Genomic DNA, 21,246 nt, shown 5'->3' with positions numbered 1-21,246 from the left:
AAGGAGGAGAAACGCATAGCATCACGTTTCCGACTTTGATAAAGGTAGGATTGTAGCCTACTGCGATTGCGGTTTATCGTATGCCGACATTGCTGCTCCCGTTGGTCGAGATCCAATAACTGTTAGCACAATATGGAATTGATGGGTTCAAGAGGGTAATACGGAACGCCGTGCTGTAACGGATCGTGCAGCCACGTCTCGATCCATGAGTCAACAGATGGGGACGTTTGCAAGACGACAACCATCTGCACGAACAGTTCGACGAGGTTTGATTCAGCATGGACTATCAGCTCGGAGACCATGGCTGCGGTTACCCCTGACGCTGCATCACACACAGGAGCGCATGCGACGGTGTACTCAACGACGAACCTGGGTGCACGAATGTCAAAACGTCATTTCTTCGGATGAATCCAGGATCTGTTTACAGCGTCATGATGGTCGCATGCGTGTTTGGCGACATCGCGGTGAGTGCACAGGGGATGTGTGTATTCGACATCGCCATACTGGCGTAACGCATGGCGTGATGATATGGGGTGCAATTGGTTACACGTCTCTATCACTTCTTGTTCGCATTGACGGCACTTTGAACAGTGGACATAATATTTCAGATGTGTTACGACCTGTGGCTCTACCCTTCATTCGATCCCCGCGAAACCGTACATTTCAGTAGGATAATGCACGACCGCGTGATGCAGGTCCTGTACGGGCATTTCTGCATACAGAAAATGTTCGACTGCTGCCCTGACCAGCACATTCTCCATATCGCTCACCAACTGAAAACGTCTGGTCAATGGCGGCCGAGCAAATCGCTCGTCACAATACGCCAGACACTACTCTTGATGAACTGTGGTACCGTATTGATGCTGCATGGGCAGCTGTACTTGTACACGCAATCCAGGCTCTGTGTCACTCAGTGCCTAGTCGTATCAAAGCCGTTATTACGGCCAGAAGTGGTTGTTCTGGGAACTGATTTCTCAGGATCTATGCACCCAATTTGCGTGAAAATGTAATCACATGTCAGTTCTAGTATAATGTATTTGTCCAATGAATACCCGGTTATCATCCTCATTTTAATGGCCAGTAGTGTAGTTTCAGCAAAGTTATAGTGATATCTTCATATCATCAGTGTGTCACACTGCCATCCGGCAACTGAAAACATGTATCTAAACTCACAGAAGAGACACTCCGATGCAATACTATTTACACTAAAATTTAAGCGATAATTGTATCACAGAGATGTTAAGTACACCAAATAATACTATTTTCAGCAAAGTTAGATTGCCATCTTCATATTTGTAAGTGCTACAAATCTGTCACAAGGTTTATACACTGAAGAGTCAAAGAAACTGGTATAGGCACATGTATTTAAATAAAGAGATATGTAAAAAAGAAAAAAACGGCGTTGTGATCGCTAACGTCTGTATAACACAAAAAGAATCTGGTGAAATTGTTAGGTCGACTACTGCTGCTACATCAAGGTTTAAGTGAGTTTGAACGAGGTGTTACAGTCGGCGAACGAGCGATGGGACACATCATATCCGAGGTAGCGATTAAGTGGAGATTTTCCCGCGTGTGTCGTGAATATAGGGAATCAGATAAAACATCAAATCTCATACATTGTTCCGCCCAGAAAAAGATGCGGCAAGGACGGGACCAACGACTACTGAAGCGAATCGCTCAAACTGACGGAAGTTCAACCGTTCCCCTAATTGTTGCAAATTTCAATGCTAGGGCGTCAACAAGTGTCAGCATGCGGAACATTCAACGAAACATCATTGATATGGGCTTTCGGAGCCGAAAGCCCACCCCTGTGCCCTAGATGAGTACACGACACAACGCTTTACGCCTCGTCTGGGCACTTCAACAGCGACATTGGGCTGTTGATGACTGGAACCATGTTGGCTGGTCGGGTGAGCCCCGATTCAAATTGTACGAAGCTGATGGATGTGTACGGCTATGGCGACAACCTCATGAGACCGAGGGCCCTGTATGTCTGGTTGGGGCACTTTAAACTGGTGGAGGCTATGTAATGGTGTGGCCGTGTGGAGTTGGAGGGGTATGGGACCTCTGATACGTCAAGTTTTGTCTCAAGTGCAGATAGTGTTGAGGATCAGTGGACAAAGTTCAAAACCATGGTACAATATGCGTTAGATGAGTATGTGCCAAGCAAGATCGTAAGAGATGGAAAAGAGCCACCGTGGTACAACAACCGAGTTAGAAAACTGCTGCGGAAGCAAAGGGAACTTCACAGCAAACATAAACATAGCCAAAGCCTTGCAGACAAACAAAAATTACGCGAAGCGAAATGTAGTGTGAGGAGGGCTATGCGAGAGGCTTTCAATGAATTCGAAAGTAACGTTCTATGTACTGACTTGGCAGAAAATCCTAAGAAATTTTGGTCCTATGTCAAAGCGGTAGGTGGATCAAAACAAAATGTCCAGACACTCTGTGACCAAAATGGTACTGAAACAGAGGATGACAGACTAAAGGCCGAATTACTAAATGTCTTCTTCCAAAGCTGTTTCACAGAGGAAGACTGCACTGTGCTTCCTTCTCTAGATTGTCGCACAGTTGACAAAATGGTAGATATCGAAGTAGACGACACAGGGATAGAGAAACAATTAAAATCGCTCAAAAGAGGAAAGGCCGCTGGTCCTGATGGGATACCAGTTCGATTTTACACAGAGTACGCGAAGGAACTTGCCCCCCTTCTTGCAGCGGTGTACCGTAGGTCTCTAGAAGAGCGAAGCGTTCCAAAGGATTGGAAAAGGGCACAGGTCATCCCCGTTCTCAAGAAGGGACGTCGAACAGATGTGCAGAACTATAGACCTATGTCTCTAACGTCGATCAGTTGTAGAATTTTGGAACACGTATTATGTTCGAGTATAATGTCTTTTCTGGAGACTAGAAATCTACTCTGTAGGAATCAGCATGGGTTTCGAAAAAGACGATCGTGTGAAACCCAGCTCGCGCTATTCGTCCACGAGACTCAGAGGGCCTTAGACACGGGTTCACAGGTAGATGCCGTGTTTCTTGACTTCCGCAAGGCGTTTGACACAGTTCCCCATAGTCGTTTAATGAACAAAGTAAGAGCATACGGACTATCAGATCAATTGTGTGATTGGATTGAGGAGTTCCTAGATAACAGAACGCAGCACGTCATTCTCAATGGAGAGAAGTCTTCCGAAGTAAGAGTGATTTCAGGTGTGCCGCAGGGGAGTGTCATAGGACCGTTGCTATTCACAATATACATAAATGACCTGGTGGATGACATCGGAAGTTCACTGAGGCTTTTTGCAGATGATGCTGTGGTGTATCGAGAGGTTGCAACAATGGAAAATTGTACTGAAATGCAGGAGGATCTGCAGCGAATTGACGCATGGTGCACGGAATGGCAATTGAATCTCAATGTAGCGAAGTGTAATGTGATGCGAATACATAGAAAGATAGGTCCCTTATCATTTAGCTACAAAATAGCAGGTCAGCAACTGGAAGCAGTTAATTCCATAAATTATCTGGGAGTACGCATTAGGAGTGATTTAAAATGGAATGATCATATAAAGTTGATCGTCGGTAAAGCAGATGCCAGACTGAGATTCATTGGAAGAATCCTAAGGAAATGCAATCCGACAACAAAGGAAGTAGGTTACAGTACGCTTGTTCGCCCAATGCTTGAATACTGCTCAGCAGTGTGGGATCCGCACCAGGTAGGGTTGATAGAAGAGATAGAGAAGATCCAACGGAGAGCAGCGCGCTTCGTTACAGGATCATTTAGTAATTGCGAAAGCGTTACGGAGATGATAGATAAACTCCAGTGGAAGACTCTGCAGGAGAGACGCTCAGTAGCTCGGTACGGGCTTTTGTTGAAGTTTCGAGAACATACCTTCACCGAAGAGTCAAGCAGTATATTGCTCCCTCCTACGTATATCTCGCGAAGAGACCATGAGGATAAAATCAGAGAGATTAGAGCCCACACAGAAGCATACCGACAATCCTTCTTTCCACGTACAATACGAGACTGGAATAGAAGGGAGAACCGATAGAGGTACTCAGGGTACCCTCCGCCACACACCGTCAGGTGGCTTGCGGAGTACGGATGTAGATGTAGATGTAGAATATACGACTCTGACAGATAACACGTGTGAAACGTCCCCTTGAACCATTATACATGACTGTGCTTAAACTGACACACAATATTTTTAGCGCAACGCAATCTGACTTTCAATAATCCCTACAAAAGAATGGCCCTGAGTAACTTAGTTCCTCAAGCTACTGCAATACAGTGAGCGCCACTACTGCCAGAGAAATAGAAGATTCGAATTACTGAAGGCACTAACTACTGATAGGCATAGTTAGCAAATGAAAGATTTTGATAGAGAACAAACAATGTATTTACCTCAATAGTGTTCAAAAGTCATATGGTATATAGCAATTCATGACATCCAGTCTTACAAATTTCAAAACTCCGCCATGTCTCTCCCCACATCCACCACTGCTGGCGGCTCACCTCCAACTGCGCAACGCTACGCGCTGTTAACAGCCAACATCCCAACACTACAATGGCAGACAACAATGCAAACTAGCCACAGACTCCACACAGCACAGTGAGTGATTTTCATATAGAGCTCTACGTGTCGTTAGCAATATAAAACCTAAACAGCCTACTTACATAGCTCCCTTGCTCCCCACAAAATATTTTACAAATTGTTTTGGGCACTGGCCAATACAGATTTGAAAAAAAAATTCATAATTACAATAACAAAGATATCAAATACGCACACTTATTGATACAATGTTGGTGAAAAGCAAAAAGTTTCTCACAGTCCATAAAGACAGTCCTGATCATTCATCACAGTAAAATTGCAGTATTTTTTTTTTCAAAGTCTGAGCAGTAAAAGAAAATGCACACAGAAGTAGTGCATTTCCATGCAGTGTTGAAGAAGTAGTGTTGTCCTTCCAACGGAAAGACAGTGCTGACTCTCGACATGCAGACAGGTAATGGGCCACAACAGAGCAAACCTACAGCAGAGTCAGTCGACGTTTTGAAGAGTATTGGTAGGTAGGTCATCGCAGAACAGACCCACTGTAGTCCTGGTAGAGATTACGGTATTGGTGGGCCACCAGAGGTGCAGACCCACTGCAGTCCTTGTACAAATAATAGTATTAGTGGATCATCAAAGATGCAGACCCACTGTAGTCCTTGTAGAGATGGCCAGCAACCATCTGTTGCGACTGTGCAGGTGCACAATCACCATTGAACAGTCTTGCGGACAATATAGCAAATCCATAAACCACCACTTCTGCACTCACAAAGTTGTTTTTTTTATATTTTTTTAATTGTGCTTAGAACCAGCAATGCTAATCGAAATGTCAAAAAATCTGTAATGACGTAAAAACACAAATTTGTGAGCATTTTCAACCTATTTTTTCGGGGCATGAAAATGCATTACAGAATCACGAAGCAGCCATAAAAGAACTGCAAACTATTGTTCGTGAAAATCACGACACCTTGCAAGCTAAAATGGACTCATTTGCATCCACCGATTCCGTTACGCAACTTGCAAGAACTCAGGAAAACTTAAAGGACACAGTAGATTCGATTTCAACACAAATGGACACTGAAACTTTGTTCAGAAAAACACACTGAGGAAATGTGTTCACTATCGGAGAAAGTGGCCGAACTTTCGGATCAGTTCACTAACTTATCTACAAAGGTAGATGATGATCTGAATGATACAAGGCCTGTAACCTTCACTGACACAGAAGAGTATGAACAAATTAGAAAATTCAAACAAAATCAAATCAATACACAGTGCAAAAGAGAAATCCGGGAAGTAAAAGATCAGTTGACGCAGGTAATACAAAAATTGCATATTTCAGAGGACACTCGCTCTCCAACACGGGAAGAGGGACTTAGAAATACGGAAAATCCACAAAATAATAACACAGGGTATTTCGGAAAGTATGAAAGAAATTGGCAAGGTGCACCGAATTTTGAGATGGAACCGCCGACACGACGTAACAATGACAGATATGCGACTCGCCGACACGATGATTTTAGCTATAAGCTGTTCATTACTACACGTAAATTCAAAACATTTAAGAATTCGGACAACGACATTCATCCACAAGCATGGCTTCATCAATTCTGTCATTGTTTTCCTCCCAACTGGTCATTGGAGCAAAGGTTAGAATTTATGTTTGGCTATTTATAGAGTGAACCAGCTGTAAGAATGCGATCGGTCATTCACAATTGCCACAGTGAAGGAGAATTTTACCATGCCTTCCTCTCAGCATATTGGTCTCAAGCCACACGAGACCGAGTAAAACATAGCATCATAATGATGAAACATTTCGAACAAAATCAATTTTCTAGTCTTGTGACATATTTTGAAGACATGTTGCACAAGAATCAGTACCTGTCAAACCCATACAGCCCCTCAGAACTCATCCGCATTTGATTAATCAAATAATTGAACATTTGCGACATATTATTTTGGCAGGACGTTGCAAAGACGACATTGAAGCTTTTCAGGGACTGTTACAAGAACTGGAAATTGACACTGACAATCGTAGAACGCGAAAACAGGAGCACAGCAATTACAGGTCACATCTGTCACAATTTCGCGATGACCGAAGTAATACACTACAAGGCTATTCTTACAACGTAAATCAACGTAAATCGTAACAAAACAGACACCACCTGTATGACAACCGTTGGCAGTGTAGTAATAATTACAGGGATAGGTCGCCTCTCCGCGGTAATGACTATCACAGAGACAATCAGAGAAACAGACAATATGGAAACCTAAATAGTTATTATCAAGGGAGAGAGAATAACTTCAGACGCAACGGTCCAGCACGCAGTTAGGATTCAGGGAGAAATTCTCCACCACGTGACCGACAAGAAACAAACTACGGAATCTACCGACATGACGACAGACGATATGATCGTAACGACAGACCTGAATTGCAGCAGAACTGGCGGGATTCAAACAGAGCAGGGCCCTCTCGACAAGGTGAATTTGTAGAAGTTAGGTCTCCTAATCCCAATAACGACGCGCGCCAACAAAGAGACAATAGGCAATGACTCATACCGCTGGCAGCCACAAAACGTACATATGAAACTGACGACGCAGCTGCCGTAGCTAGTAATTACGTAAAAATGGAAGACATTAGGGATATCTTAATCCAGGAACATGATGTAAAACATAACAACATTGCATATCATGTGATTCACATTACTGTAAATGACGTAAAGTTTACGGCAGTACTTGACTCTGGCAGTCTCATTTCAGTAATTAGTGAAACAGCTTTTAGCAAATGCAACAAATTGAACGATTGCCCCACACTTCCGTTACGTAAGATTAAATTACAAGCTGCAATCGTTGGAAAAAGTGTAGATATACGCCAACAAACCAACTTAGAATTCTTTTGTCAAAGCCACAGCTTCTCTATGAACTTTATTATTGTCCCATTATTGTCGACGGAAATTATACTGGGAGTAGACTTTTTGAATGAATACAAATCAATCTTAAACTCTCACGATGCTGAAATAAGTTTCGAGAAAGAAGGTAAGTTAATAACTTTGAAATTGGAAGATTGGCTCTCAAACCATGACGAGGAAATTAATCGGCTTTACCTTCTGTTAGACAACAGTTCGGAATTTTCTACGGAACTAGACACTAAATACCACTCTGCAAGTACTGACAGGGATGACATCGACGGCATATTTGAAACTAATGAGTTAATTCAGAATAAAATTCAAACAATTGAGAATTGTAGTGACACTGATAGGCAGGACCTTTTTGAGATTTTACAAGCACATTCCACAGTTTTTACTCACAAAACAGTAACAATCAAGGGATTTCAATACTAATTTCGTGTTCGTGAGCATACAAAATTTTGTGTTAGACCATACGTAATTCCGGCGCATTATAGGGACCGTGTTAGAACAGAAATATATATATATATATATATATATATATATATATATATATATATATATATATATATATATATGTGTGTGTGTGTGTGTGTGTGTGTGTGTGTGTGTGTGTGTGTGTGTGTGTGCGTGTGTGTGTGTGTGTGAGAGAGAGAGAGAGAGAGAGAGAGAGAGAGAGAGAGAGAGAGAGAGAGAGAGACAGAGAGAGATTGATTCTACGTCCTTAGTTCAGTGTCATCAAAAACTGTTGCAGGTGTAAGTGGAATACTGTACGTGACTTCAGAAATTTTAATATTTGTACCACCAATTTCTTCACGTGCTCCAAGTCTGAAAACTTATCACAAAGGGCTTCTTGGTGTACAGAGCAGTAAGTCCCCCCTAACAATCGCAGTTTTTTATTCTTTCATTGTAAACTAAATCATTAAAATCTTTGTTCATGGTACTGTAATGTCGTTTCTCAGCTAATCTGCAGCACCTGTTGTTAATGTGACTGCATAACAGACATCGAGAATTCTCTTCCTGCTCTACTACTTTTCAGTTTTAAAGGGTTCTGACGCTAGACTCCTAGAATGCATCTTTTTGGGCATCTGGACACTGGACCTGTGAGTGTCCTTCATACCACGAACAAATAACGATGGGTAAACACCGCTGACACCACGAATCTATCGAAGGGAGTTGGGCTGTTCGAAAACTGCCACACCACAATACTAATTAAAATGTCGTTCTGTACCGGGTACTTCCGAGAGTGACCGAGGAAAGCTGAGACTCAACCTGCAGGCAGCCCAGACACTGGCTCGCGTGCTGCTTGTCACGCTGTGACTGGTCCTGTGCAGGAGAGACTACAGAACTCGATGAGAGACTGAACGAGGTGGCAAGGGAGGTGGGTGATGTGATATCTTACTACATGGTTGCACTGTCAACTCTGGGCTGAAGTGTGACGTAGTCCTGCATTCTGGGTAAGAACAAGTGCAGTTGCGCGTGAGTGATATGAGGTTCTGCTCAGTGTAGTGGCCAGGAAAACTGTGGCTCTCTGTTAGGGAGAAAACACTTGGAGCCATACGTGTTTGCACTGGCGTACTGGGGGCGGTACTGAGTCCAAATCGAAGCTAAAGAGAATGGCGTGGTATGGCTCCACTTTTATTGTGTTGGAATTACTATTGTGTAGGCAGCTTCCGACACCAAAGATTGGGAGCGGCAGGAACCCAGGACTTCTGGTTGTTGAAACCAATACTCAACCCGTCCTCTGTTACCATACTCTGTCTCAGTTCAAACCGTCGAAGAGTGTTTATCATTGTCACCATACGCCTGTCTGAGAAATAAGAAGAAGAGACCTTGTAAAATCTGGAGAGTCTCGAAAGACTGCATCCATTAACAGCAATGTAATAACTTGTCCCAGTTTGGCTGTAGCTGCAGTCCGGTTTCAGATTACTGTCCCTCACTGCTACAAGCGAGAGTTAAATGCATTCTCCTCGGATTTTTGTTAATGATCTGAATTGCCATTATAATTCAATAAAGCTCTAGATAAAATTGGTAGCTCAAAGGTGAATTCACTACGGGTTGCTCATTAGGAAAGGGTCCAGAATCTCTAGAGGGACTTATTATTAATTATAAAATGTCTCTCTCACTCACTGAAAGATAGGTTTGGTGCACACGTATGAATCTCAATATGAGGTGGGCCTAGGGAATGTTGTATTAAAAATACTACCATTACTACTGGTTACTTAGGGTAAGTAATGGTGACTACAGATGAACCTCCATCATGATGTACAGGAGCTATCAAAACCACTAGTAGTTCTGCTGAATAATGAGGGTGGGTAGACTTGTGTGTAGCTCCATCCTAATGTACAAGAATTCGAAAAGTTAATACTACTGTTACTGGTTAATCGGGACAAGTAGCCTCTGGATGTTCCTCCATTAGGGTGATATCCAGGACTACTATTACACTTGCTACTACTTAGTGAGGGGAGTTAGCCTTAGCGAATAATTATGTCCATGTGTGGTGACCACAATTGGCGCCTCAAAGGTGAATTCACCTATGGGTTGCTCATTAGGGAAGGGTTCAGAATCACTAGATTGACTTATTATTAATTATAAAGTGTCTCTCTCACTCTCTGAGAGATACGCTTGGTGCACACGTATGTGTCTCAATATTTGCTGGGCCTAGAGAATAGTAATTCTAAAAGAGGCGCTTCAGATGGAGATAGCCGTAAACGAGCGTGTACCTTGTAATATTTCTGGCTTAGTCAGCCATCATATTAGGCTCCAAGAAGCTGTTCCTAGAGCAGTGGAGATGCAAGAAGTATATAGATGACGAAATGTGGCGTGAGGTACATGTGACAGATGTTACATTCGGTACCATTCCGGTGAGAAATTCCACCTGCATAATGATACTGCCATGTGACTGGCTGCTGTGTTCGGAGCAAGGGCGCGAAAACGTTTAAGTGTATTTATTATTATTAGTAAAACTACTCATTTGAATTACTCCACTTTGTAATATAAATATCTCTCAACAGCTGACTATCAATCAGCCAATTTAGATTTATGAAAAACAATTTAATTAAAAAACAAAAGACTGACGAAATTGCAGACGAAGCACTTCGGAAGCGTTAGGGTCACGCCGTTTCTGGTATGGCACGCGAAGTGTTTCGGGCTGTTCGTTACTCTAGAATAGGCAGTCGAAATGTACAGTCATGTTGTCTGTGGCAGGATGTGTTTGCCAGTATTTAGTATTACATGATTCACTCCGGTAGTCATGAGGCACAGACACGTGCCACAAATAGTGTAAAGATACATTTCTGTAAACATTGTGTTTGATCATGTACTTTGCTGTATCAGAAGGTGTTGTATTAAGATCACGTAGTCTTCTCGTATGGCTATATTAAAATATGCAAGTGGCATCCCAAAGAAGTGATACCTTATTTCAGAACAGAACCTCGCTAAAGGTCAGTTTCAGCCTCAAGATACAGTACTTACTACTTGCGTGCTGTTTTCTGCGCTGAGGACATCAGCTTGAAGACAGCAGGTTAGTGAACTATAACAGAAACTTCGTATTCCACACAGTGCAGTGGAAACAACTAGGGCCTCAGGTGAACTGCATACACAGAACAAATGTGCTCAGTGACACGTCATCTGCAGTAGTGCAAAGGAGGTAAAGGCGGACGATCGTTATTAAAACTAATAATCAATTCATTCTTCCTTTCTTGCCGTAACCTCCCTTCCAGTATCCTGTAAGTGCCATAACTACTGATACTAGTTAACGAGGCCAAGTAACGCTGCGTCCACACTATGCTGCCTCCACAGCGTGTTCGGGTAGTACTGCCAACACTGCTATCACTTCATGAAAGCAAGTAGTGGTGCATCCAGGTGTACGTTTATCCCAATGTGCTACGACTTCCGTAGATGCTACTACTACTGCTACTACTCGTTATGTCAGTCTGGTGATTCGGCCTGTTGAGCTTCCATTCAAGAACAGCTTTCCAGAGTTTTTACCAACACGATAACGCTCGCCCACACGCCACTGTTGTAACTCAACGACCTCTACAGAGAATCGATACGTTGCCTTCTACATCTATATCCATATTCCACAAGCCACCTGACGGTGTGTGGCGGAGGGTACCTTGAGTACCTCTATCGGTTCTCCCTTCTATTCCAGTCACGTATATTGTTCGTGGAAAGAAGGATTGTCGGTATGCCTCTGTGTGGGCTCTAATCTCTCTGATTTTATCCTCATGTTCCTTCGCGAGATGTATGTAGGAGGGAGAAATATACTGCTTGACTCCTCGGTGAAGGTATCTACTCGAAACTTCAACTAAAGCCCATACCGAGCTACTGAGCGTCTCTCCTGCAGTCTTCCACTGGAGTTTATGAATCATCTCCGCAACGCTATCGTGATTACTAAATGATCCTGTAACGATGCGCGCAGCTCTCCACTGGATATTCTGTATCTCTTCTATCAACCCCATCTGGTACGGATCCCACACTGCTGAGCAGTATTCAAACAGTGGACGAACAAGCGTACTGTAACCTATTTCCTTTGTTTTCGGATTGCGTTTCCTTAGGATTCTTCTAACAAATCTCAGTCTGGCATCTGCTTTACCGACGATCAAATTTATATGATCATTCCATTTTAAATCACTCCTAATGCCTACTCCCAGACAACTTATGGAATTAGCTGCTCCCAGTTGCTCACCTGCTATATTTCTTTCTATGTATTTTCAGCACATTACACTTGTCTACATTGAGATTCAATTGCCATTCCTTGCACCATGACTCAATTCACTGCAGATCCTCCTGCATTTCAGTACAATTTTTCATTGTTACAACATTTCGATATACAACAGCATCATTCACAAAAAGCCTCAGTGAATTTCCGATGTCATCCACAATGTCATTTATGTATATTGTGAATAGCAACGGCCATAAGACACTCCCCTGTGGCCCACCTGAAATCATTCTTACTTCGGAAGACTTCTCTCCATTGAGAATGACATGCTTCGTTCTGTTATCTAGGAACTGTTCAATCCAATCACACAACTGGTCTGATCATTTGCTCTTACTTTGTTCATTAAACGACTGTGGGGAACTGTATCGAACGCCTTGCGAAAGTCAAGAAGCACGGCATCTACCTGGGAACCCGTGTCTATAGCTCTCTGAGTCTCGTGGACGAATAGCGCGAGCTGGGTTTCACACGATTGTCTTTTTCGAATCCCATGCTGATTCCTACAGAGTAGATTTCTAGTTTCCAGAGCAGTCATTATACTGTAACATTATACGTGTTCCAAAATTCTACAACTGATCGACGTTAGAGATATAGGTCTATATTTCTACACATCTGTTCGACGTCCCTTCCTGAAAACGGGGATGACCTGTGCACTTTTCGAATCCTTTGGAACGCTACGCTCTTCTAGAGACCTACGGTACTCCGCTGCAAGAAGGGGGGGGGGCATGTTCCTTCACGTACTCTATGTAAAATCGAAGTGGTAGTCCATCAGGTCCAGCAGCCTTTCCTCTTTTGAGCGATTTTAATTGTTTCTCTATCCCTCTGTCGTCTATTTCGATACCTAACATTTTGTCATCTGTGTGACAATCTAGAGAAGGAACTACTGTGTAGTCTTCCTCTGTGAAACAGCTTTGGAAGAAGACATTTAGTAATTCGGCCTTTAGTCTGTCTTCCTCTGTTTCAGTACCATTTTAGTCACAGAGTGTCTGGACATTTTGTTTTGATCCACCTACGGCTTTGACATAAGACCAAAATTTATTAGGATATTCTGCCAAGTCAGTACAAAGAACTTTACTTTCGAATTCATTGAATGACTCTCGCATAGCCCTCCTCACACTACATTTCGCTTCGCGTAATTTTTGTTTATCTGCAAACTTTTGGCTATGTTTATGTGGGCTGTGAAGTTCCCTTTGCTTCCGCAGCAGCTTTCTAACTCGGTTGTTGTACGACAGTGGCTCTTTTCTATATCTTACGATCTTCCTAGGCACATACTCATCTACCGCATATTGTACGATGGTTTTGTACTTTGTGCACTGATCCTCAACACAATCCTTGGCATGTCAGTTACCACAACTGTCTCCAATCTAGCACATATGGCACATCAATGATAACTTCATTGTCATCCACAACCAGCATTAACCGTCCCTGTATTGACTGACCATGCGCAACAGGAATGGATCTCTCTCCCACAAACTGACATCTGTCACCTGTACAGCACATTGCATGTACGTTGGCATGGTTGCGTTCAACAATCTGGCGTTTACACCGATTACCATTGTACCAACGTTCCACATTTTCAGTGGCTTATCTAACGCTGGAGTGGTGCGTATAGGTATCCCCCATCCTGCTGTGCTGAGACTTCACAAATAACAACTGCTGCTGGACAGTGAGGGAGAGTAGTTATGGTTAAAGGCATACCTCCATCCCAGTGCGCTGAGACAGCAATAAGTGCTTCTACAGCTACAGGCAATAACGGAAAGTAGTAGCGCCTAGAGACATACTTTATCCCGACATGCTGAGACTTCCAGAGATACTACTATTGCTACTGAATTATGAGGGCAGGTTGTGGTGCAACTAGGTAAATCTATTTCAAATATGCTGAGACATCCGTAAATTGTACTACTGCTATTGATTAATGATGGCAAGTAGCGGTGTATCCAGGCTTAACTCACCCCAGTATGCTGACACTTCCGTAAGAACTATTTCTGCTTCTGGTCAATGAGGGCAAGAAATGGTGTTCAGGTTTACCTCATCCCGGCATGCTGTGACTTTTGTTAATGATACTACTGCTATTGGTAGAGAAGGGGAAGTAAAGGGGCTTCCAGGTGTGCCTCCTTACCAATGTCCTGAGACAGCCATAAATACTACTACTGCTACTGGTCAATGAGTCAGGTAGAAATATTGACAGGCATACGTCATCTCGATGTGCCAGCGGATGTGGCCGTGCGGTTCTAGGCGCTTCAGTCTGAAACCGCGTGACCACTACAGTCGCAGGTTCGAACCCTGCCTCAGGCATGGATGTGTGTGCAGTCCTTAGGCTAGATAAGTTTAAGTATTTCTAAGTTCTAAGGGACTGATGACCACAGATGTTAAGTCCCATACTGCTCAGAACCATTTGAGCCCATCTCGACATGCTGAGGCTTCTGTAAATGCTATTACTGCTATTGGTAGATATGGGGAAGTAGTGGAGCTTATAGGCATGCCTCCTTACCAGTATCCTGAGACATCTGTAAATACTACTTCTGTTAATGGTCAATGAGTCAAGTAGTAATGTGTTCAAGCCTGTATCATCTTATCGTGCTGGGTATTCAGTTAATGGTATTACTGCTATTGGTCGATAAGGGCAAGTAATGACGCCTCCAGGCTTACTTTCTTCCCATTTTGCTGGGACTTCCGTGATTGCTACTTTTGTTACATTGTAGGTGTGTGTCCAGGCATATCTCATCCCAAAAAAAATGGGACAAATGTCTCTGAGCACTAGGGGTCTTCTGTGGTCATCAGTCTCCTAGAAGTTGGAACTACTTAAACCTAACTAACCTAAGGACAATACACACATCCATGCCCGAGGCAGGATTCGAACCTGCGACCGTTGCGGTCATGCGGTTCCATACTATAGGCCATAGGACCGCTCGGCCACCTCGGCCGGCTATCTCATCCCAGCGTGTCGATGAGAGACTTTCGTACCCGTGTACTGCAACGACTGCCACTGGTTAACGGGAGCAAGTAGCGTTGGCGCTGCTCGTACCTCCATGCCGATGCGTAGGAATTGCGAGCTCGGGTCGTCGATGGCACCGCACTCGACACCGAAGGCGCAGCGGCCGATGACGTCAGTTGCGTAGCCGGCGAAGACGCGGTGCGGGCTCAGCTCGACGGGCCCCGGCGCGTCGCGGCAGGCCGCCTGCAGATGCTGCAGCACGCACGACACGCACCCCTCCAGCAGCCAGAAGACGCGCCGCGTGCGCTCCGGCCCGAAGACGAGCCCGATACGCCGGCGCACCTCGGTGTGGACCGCCGTGTCTCGCAGGACCTCGTGCGACGCCGGCCGGAAGCCGCAGTAGCGCACCTGCGCCGAGCTGTCGCACCGACAAAGACAATTGCAGCGGTTGTTTCAAGGACACAACCTATCCAATACCTAGTCCTTTTGTCGCACTTCGTGCTACAAGAGATTTGCAAGTAAAGTCGGAAATGGCAACAAAAGTACTCTACACTACTGGCCATTAAAATTGCTACATCAAGAAGAAATGCAGATGATAAACGGGTATTCATTGGACAAATATATTACACTAGCACTGACATGTAATTTCATTTTGACGCAATTTTGGGGCAATTTTTTTTTTTTTGGTCATCTGTCTACTGACTGGTTTGATGCGGCCGGCCACGAATCCCTTTCCTGTGCTCACCTATTCATCTCAGAGTAGCACTTGCAACCTACGTCCTCAATTATTTGCTTGACGTATTCCAATCTCTGTCTTCCTCTACAGTTTTTGCCCTCTACAGCTCCCTCTAGTACCATGGAAGTCATTCCCTCATGTCTCAGCAGATGTCCTATCATCCAGTCCCTTCTCCTTATCAGTGTTTTCCACATATTCTTTTCCTCTCCGATTCTGCGTAGAACCTCCTCATTCCTTACCTTATCAGTCCACCTAATTTTCAACATTCTGTCTATAGCACCACATCACAAATGCTTCGATTCTCTTCTGTTCCGGTTTTCCCACAGTCCATGTTTCACTACCATACAATTCTGTACTCCAAACGTACATCCTCAGAAATTTCTTCCTCAAATTAAGGCCGGTATTTGATATTAGTAGACATCTCTTGGCCAGAAATGCCTATTTTGCCATAGCGAGTCTGCTTTTGATGTCTTCCTTGCTCCTTCCGTCATTGGTTATTTTGCTGCCTAGGTAGCAGAATTCCTTAACTTCATTGACTTCGTGACCATCAATCCTGATGTTAAGTTTCTCGCTGTTCTCATTCCTACTACTTCTCATTACCTTCGTCTTTCTCCGATTTACTCTCAAACCATACCGTGTACTCATTAGACTGTTCATTCCGTTCAGCAGATCATTTAATTCTTCTTCACTTTCACTCAGGATAGCAATGCCATTAGCGAATCGTATCATTGATATCCTTTCACCTTGTATTTTAATTCCACTCCTGAACCTTTCTTTTATTTCCATCATTGCTTCCTCGATGTACAGATTGAAGAGTAGGGGCGAAAGGCTACAGCCTTGTCTTACTCCCTTCTTAATACGAGCACTTCGTTCTTGATCGTCCACTCTTATTATTCCCTCTTGTTTGTTGTACATATTGTATATGACCCGTCTCTCCCTATAGCTTACCCCTACTTTTTACAGTACCTCAAACAGCTTGCACCATTTTATATTGTCGAACGCTTTTTCCAGGTCGACAAATCCTATGAACGTGTCTTGATTTTTCTTTAGCCTTGCTTCCATTATTAGCCGTCACGTCAGAATTGCCTCTCTCGTGCCTTTACTTTGCCTAAAGCCAAACTGATCGTCACCTAGCGCATTCTCAATTTTCTTTTCCATTCTTCTGTATATTATTCTTGTAAGCAGCTTCGATGCATGAGCTGTTAAGCTGATTGTGCGATAATTCTCGCACTTGTCAGCTCTTGCCGTCTTCGGAATTGTATGGATGATGCTTTTCCGAAAGTCGGAAGGTATGTCGCCAGACTCATATGTATTACACACCAACGTGAATAGTCGTTTTGTTGCCACTTCCCCTAATGATTTTAGAAATTCTAATGGAATGTTATCTATCCCTTCTGCCATATTTGACCCTAAGTCCTCCAAAGCTCTTTTACATTCCGATTCTAATAATGGATCCCCTACCTCTTCTAAATCGACTCCTGTTTCTTCTTCTATCACATCAGACAAATCTTCACCCTCTTAGAGGCTTTCAATGTATTCTTTCCACCCATCTGCTCTCTCCTCTGCATTTAACAGTGGAATTCCCGTTGCACCCTTAATGTTACCATCGTTGTTTTAATGTCACCAAAGGTTGTTTTGACTTTCCTGTATGCTGAGTCTGTCCTTCCGACAATCATACCTTTTTCGATGTCTTCACATTTTTCCTGCAGCCATTTCGTCTTGACTTCCCTGCGCTTCCTATTTATTTCATTCCTCAGCGACTTGTATTTCTGTGTTCTTGATTTTCCAGGAACATGTTTGTACTTCCCCCTTTCATCAATCAACTAAAGTATTTCTTCTGATACCCATGGTTTCTTCGCAGCTACCTTCTTTGTACCTATGTTTTCCTTCCCAACTTCTCTGATGGCCCTTTTTAGCGATTTCCATTCGTCTTCAACTGTACTGCCTACTGCGCTATTATTTATTGCTGTATCTACACTCCTGGAAATTGAAATAAGAACACCGTGAATTCATTGTCCCAGGAAGCGGAAACTTTATTGACACATTCCTGGGGTCAGATACATCACATCATCACACTGACAGAACCACAGGCATATAGACACAGGCAACAGAGCATGCACAATGTTGGCACTAGTACAGTGTATATCCACCTTTCGCCGCAATGCAGGCTGCTATTCTCCCATGGAGACGATCGTAGAGATGCTGGATGAAGTCCTGTGGAACGGCTTGCCATGCCATTTCCACCTGGCGCCTCAGTTGGAATAGCGTTCGTGCTGGACGTGCAGACCGCGTGAGACGACGCTTCATCCAGTCCCAAACATGCTCAATGGGGGACCGATCCGGAGATCTTGCTGGCAAGGGTAGTTGACTTACACCTTCTAGAGCACGTTGGGTGGCACGGGTTACATGCGGAATTGCATTGTCCTGCTGGAACAGCAAGTTCCTTTATCGGTCTAGGAATGGTGGAACGATGGGTTCGATGACGGTTTGGATGTACCGTGCACTATTCAGTGCCCCTCGACGATCACCAGAGGTGTACGGCCAGTGTAGGAGATCGCTCCCCACACCATAATGCCGGGAGTTGGCCCTGTGTGCCTCGGTCGTATGCAGTCCTGATTGTGGCGCTCACCTGCACGGCGCCAAACACGCATACGACCATCATTGGCACCAAGGCAGAAGCGACTCTCATCGCTGAAGACGACACGTCTCCATTCGTCCCTCCATTCACGCCTGTCGCGACACCACTGGAGGCGGGCTGCACTATGTTGGGGCGTGAGCGGAAGACGGCATAACGGTGTGCGGGACCGTAGCCCAGCTTCATGGAGACGGTTGCGAATGGTCCTCCCCGATACCCCAGGAGCAACAGTGTCCCTAATTTGCTGGGAAGTGGCGGTGCGGTCCCCTACGGTACTGCGTAGGATCCTATGGTCTTGGCGTGCATCCGTGCATCGCTGCGGTCCGGTCCCAGGTCGACGGGCACGTGCACCTTCCGCCGACCAATAGCGACAACATCGATGTTCTGTGGAGACTTCACGCCCTACGTGTTGAGGAATTCGGCGGTACGTCCACCCGGCCTCCCGCATGCCCACTATACGACCTCGCTCAAAGTCCGTCAACTGCACATACGGTTCACGTCCACGCTGTCGCGGCATGCTACCAGTGTTAAAGACTGCGATGGAGCTCCGTATGCCACGGCAAACTGGCTGACACTGACGGCGGCGGTGCACAAATGCTGCGCAGCTAGCGCCATTCGACGGCCAACACCGCGGTTCCTGGTGTGTCCGCTGTGCCGTGCGTGTGATCATTGCTTGTACAGCCCTCTCGCAGTGTCCGGAGCAAGTATGGTGGGTCTGACACACCGGTGTCAATGTGTTCTTTTTTCCATTTCCAGGAGTGTATAAAGTTAGAGTTCAAACGTATCTCGTCATTCCTTAGAACTTCCGTATCCCACTTCTTTGCGTATTGATTCTTCGTGACTAATGTCTTGAACTGCTGCCTACTCTTCATCACTACTATATTATGATCTGAGTGTATATCTGCTCCTGGGTACGCCTTACAATGCCATATCTGATTCTGGAATCTCTGTCTGACCATGATGTAATCTAATTGAAATCTTCCCGTATCTCCCGGCCTTTTCCAAGTATACCTCCTCCTCTTGTGATTCTTGAACAGGGTATTCGCTATTACTAGCTGAAACTTGTTACAGAACTCAATTGGTCTTTCTCCTCTTTCATTCCTTTCCCCAAGCCCATATTCTCCTGTAACGTTTTCTTCTACTCCTTTCCCTACAACTGCAATCCAGTCGCCCATGACTATTAGATTTTCGTCCCCCTTTACATACTGCATTACCCTTTCAATATCCTCATACACTTTATCTATCTGTTCATCTTCAGCTTGCGACGTCGCCATGTATACCTGAACTACCGTTGTCGGTGTTGGTCTGCTGTCGATTCTGATTAGAACAACCCGGTCACTGAACTGTTCACAGTAACACACCCTCTGCCCTACCTTCCTATTTATATGGGGGGCATAGATCCCGAGAAATCAGTACCCCGAAGAACCACCTCTGGCCGTAATAACAGCCTTGATACGCCTGGGCATTGAGTCAAACAGAGCTTGGATGGCGTCTACAGGTACAACTGCCCATGCAGCTTCAACACGATACCGCAGTTCATCAAGAGTAGCGACTGGCGTAATGTGACGAGCCAGTTGCTCGGTCACTATTGACCAGAACTTTTCAATTGGTGAGAGATCTCAATGTGCTGGCCAGGGCAGCATTCGAACATTTCCTGTATCCAGAAAGGCCCCTACAGGACCTGCAATACGGGGTCGTGCATTATCCTGCTGAAATGTAGGGTTTCGGAAGGATCAAATGAAGGGCAGAGCCACGGGTCGTAACACATCTCAGATGTAACGTCCACTGTTCAAAGTTCCGTCAGTGCGAACAAGAGGTGAGCTAGACGTGTAACCAATGCCATCCCATACCACTATGCAGCGTGACACGCCATTATGCCGATGACGAATACACGCTTCCAATGTGCGTTCACCGCGATGTCGCCAAACACGGATGCGACCATCATGATGCTGTAAACTGAATCAGGATTCTTCCGAAAAGTAACGTTTTGCCATTCGTGCAACCAGGTTCGTCGTTGATTACACCATCGCAGGCGTTGCTGTCTGTGACGCAGCGTCAGGGGTAACCGCAGCCACGGTCTCCGAGCTGATAGTCCGTGCTGCTGCAAACGTCGTCGAACTGTTAGTGCAGATGGTTGTTGTCTTGCAAAAATCCCCATCTGTTCGCTCAGTGACTGAGACGTGGCTGCACGATCCGTTACAGCCATTCGGATAAGATGCCTGTCATCACAAATGCTAGTGATACGAAACCGTTGGGATCCAGCACAGGGGTTCCGAATTAACCTCCTGAACCAACCGATTGCATATTCTGCTAACAGTCATTGGATCTCGACCAACGCGAGCAGTAATGTCACGATACGATAAACTGCAATCGCGATAGGCTACAATCCGACCTATGTCAAAGTCGAAAACGTGATGGTATGTATTTCCCCTCTTTACACGAGGCATCACAACAACGTGTCACCAGGCAACGCCGGTCAACTGCTGTTTGTGTATGAGAAATCGGCTGGAATCTTTCCTATTGTCAGCACGTTGCCGGCGCCAACCTTGTGTGAATGCTCTGACAAGCTAATCATTTCCATATCACAGCATCTTCTTCCTGTCGGTTAAATTTCGCGTCTGTAGCGCGTCATCTTCGTGGTGTAGCAATTTGAATGACTAGTAGCGTAAGTAGCAAAATAGTTTATAACTTCGGAAGTAAAACTGTCGATATACATTGGCGGAAAAAACTCGCAACACAAACAGTAGAGTAAGGAAATTACGGGAATACATTTGTC

General features: G+C 44.6%; 1 protein-coding gene across 1 annotated transcript in view; it reads right to left on the bottom strand.

The window, feature by feature from the left end:
• Positions 1-21,246, bottom strand: part of LOC126282101 (cytochrome P450 6a2-like) — a 106,044-nt gene that overhangs the window by 48,329 nt on the left and 36,469 nt on the right. Inside the window, exon 2 of the mRNA XM_049981561.1 lies at positions 15,190-15,517. Within this exon, the coding sequence (XP_049837518.1) occupies positions 15,190-15,517 (328 nt within the window). The remainder of the gene's footprint in view (positions 1-15,189; positions 15,518-21,246) is intronic.

The sequence above is a fragment of the Schistocerca gregaria genome, chromosome 7, assembly GCF_023897955.1.
Source record: "Schistocerca gregaria isolate iqSchGreg1 chromosome 7, iqSchGreg1.2, whole genome shotgun sequence".
NCBI classification, from domain to species: Eukaryota; Metazoa; Arthropoda; class Insecta; order Orthoptera; family Acrididae; genus Schistocerca; species Schistocerca gregaria.
This window is presented reverse-complemented; position numbering and strand designations above follow the sequence as displayed.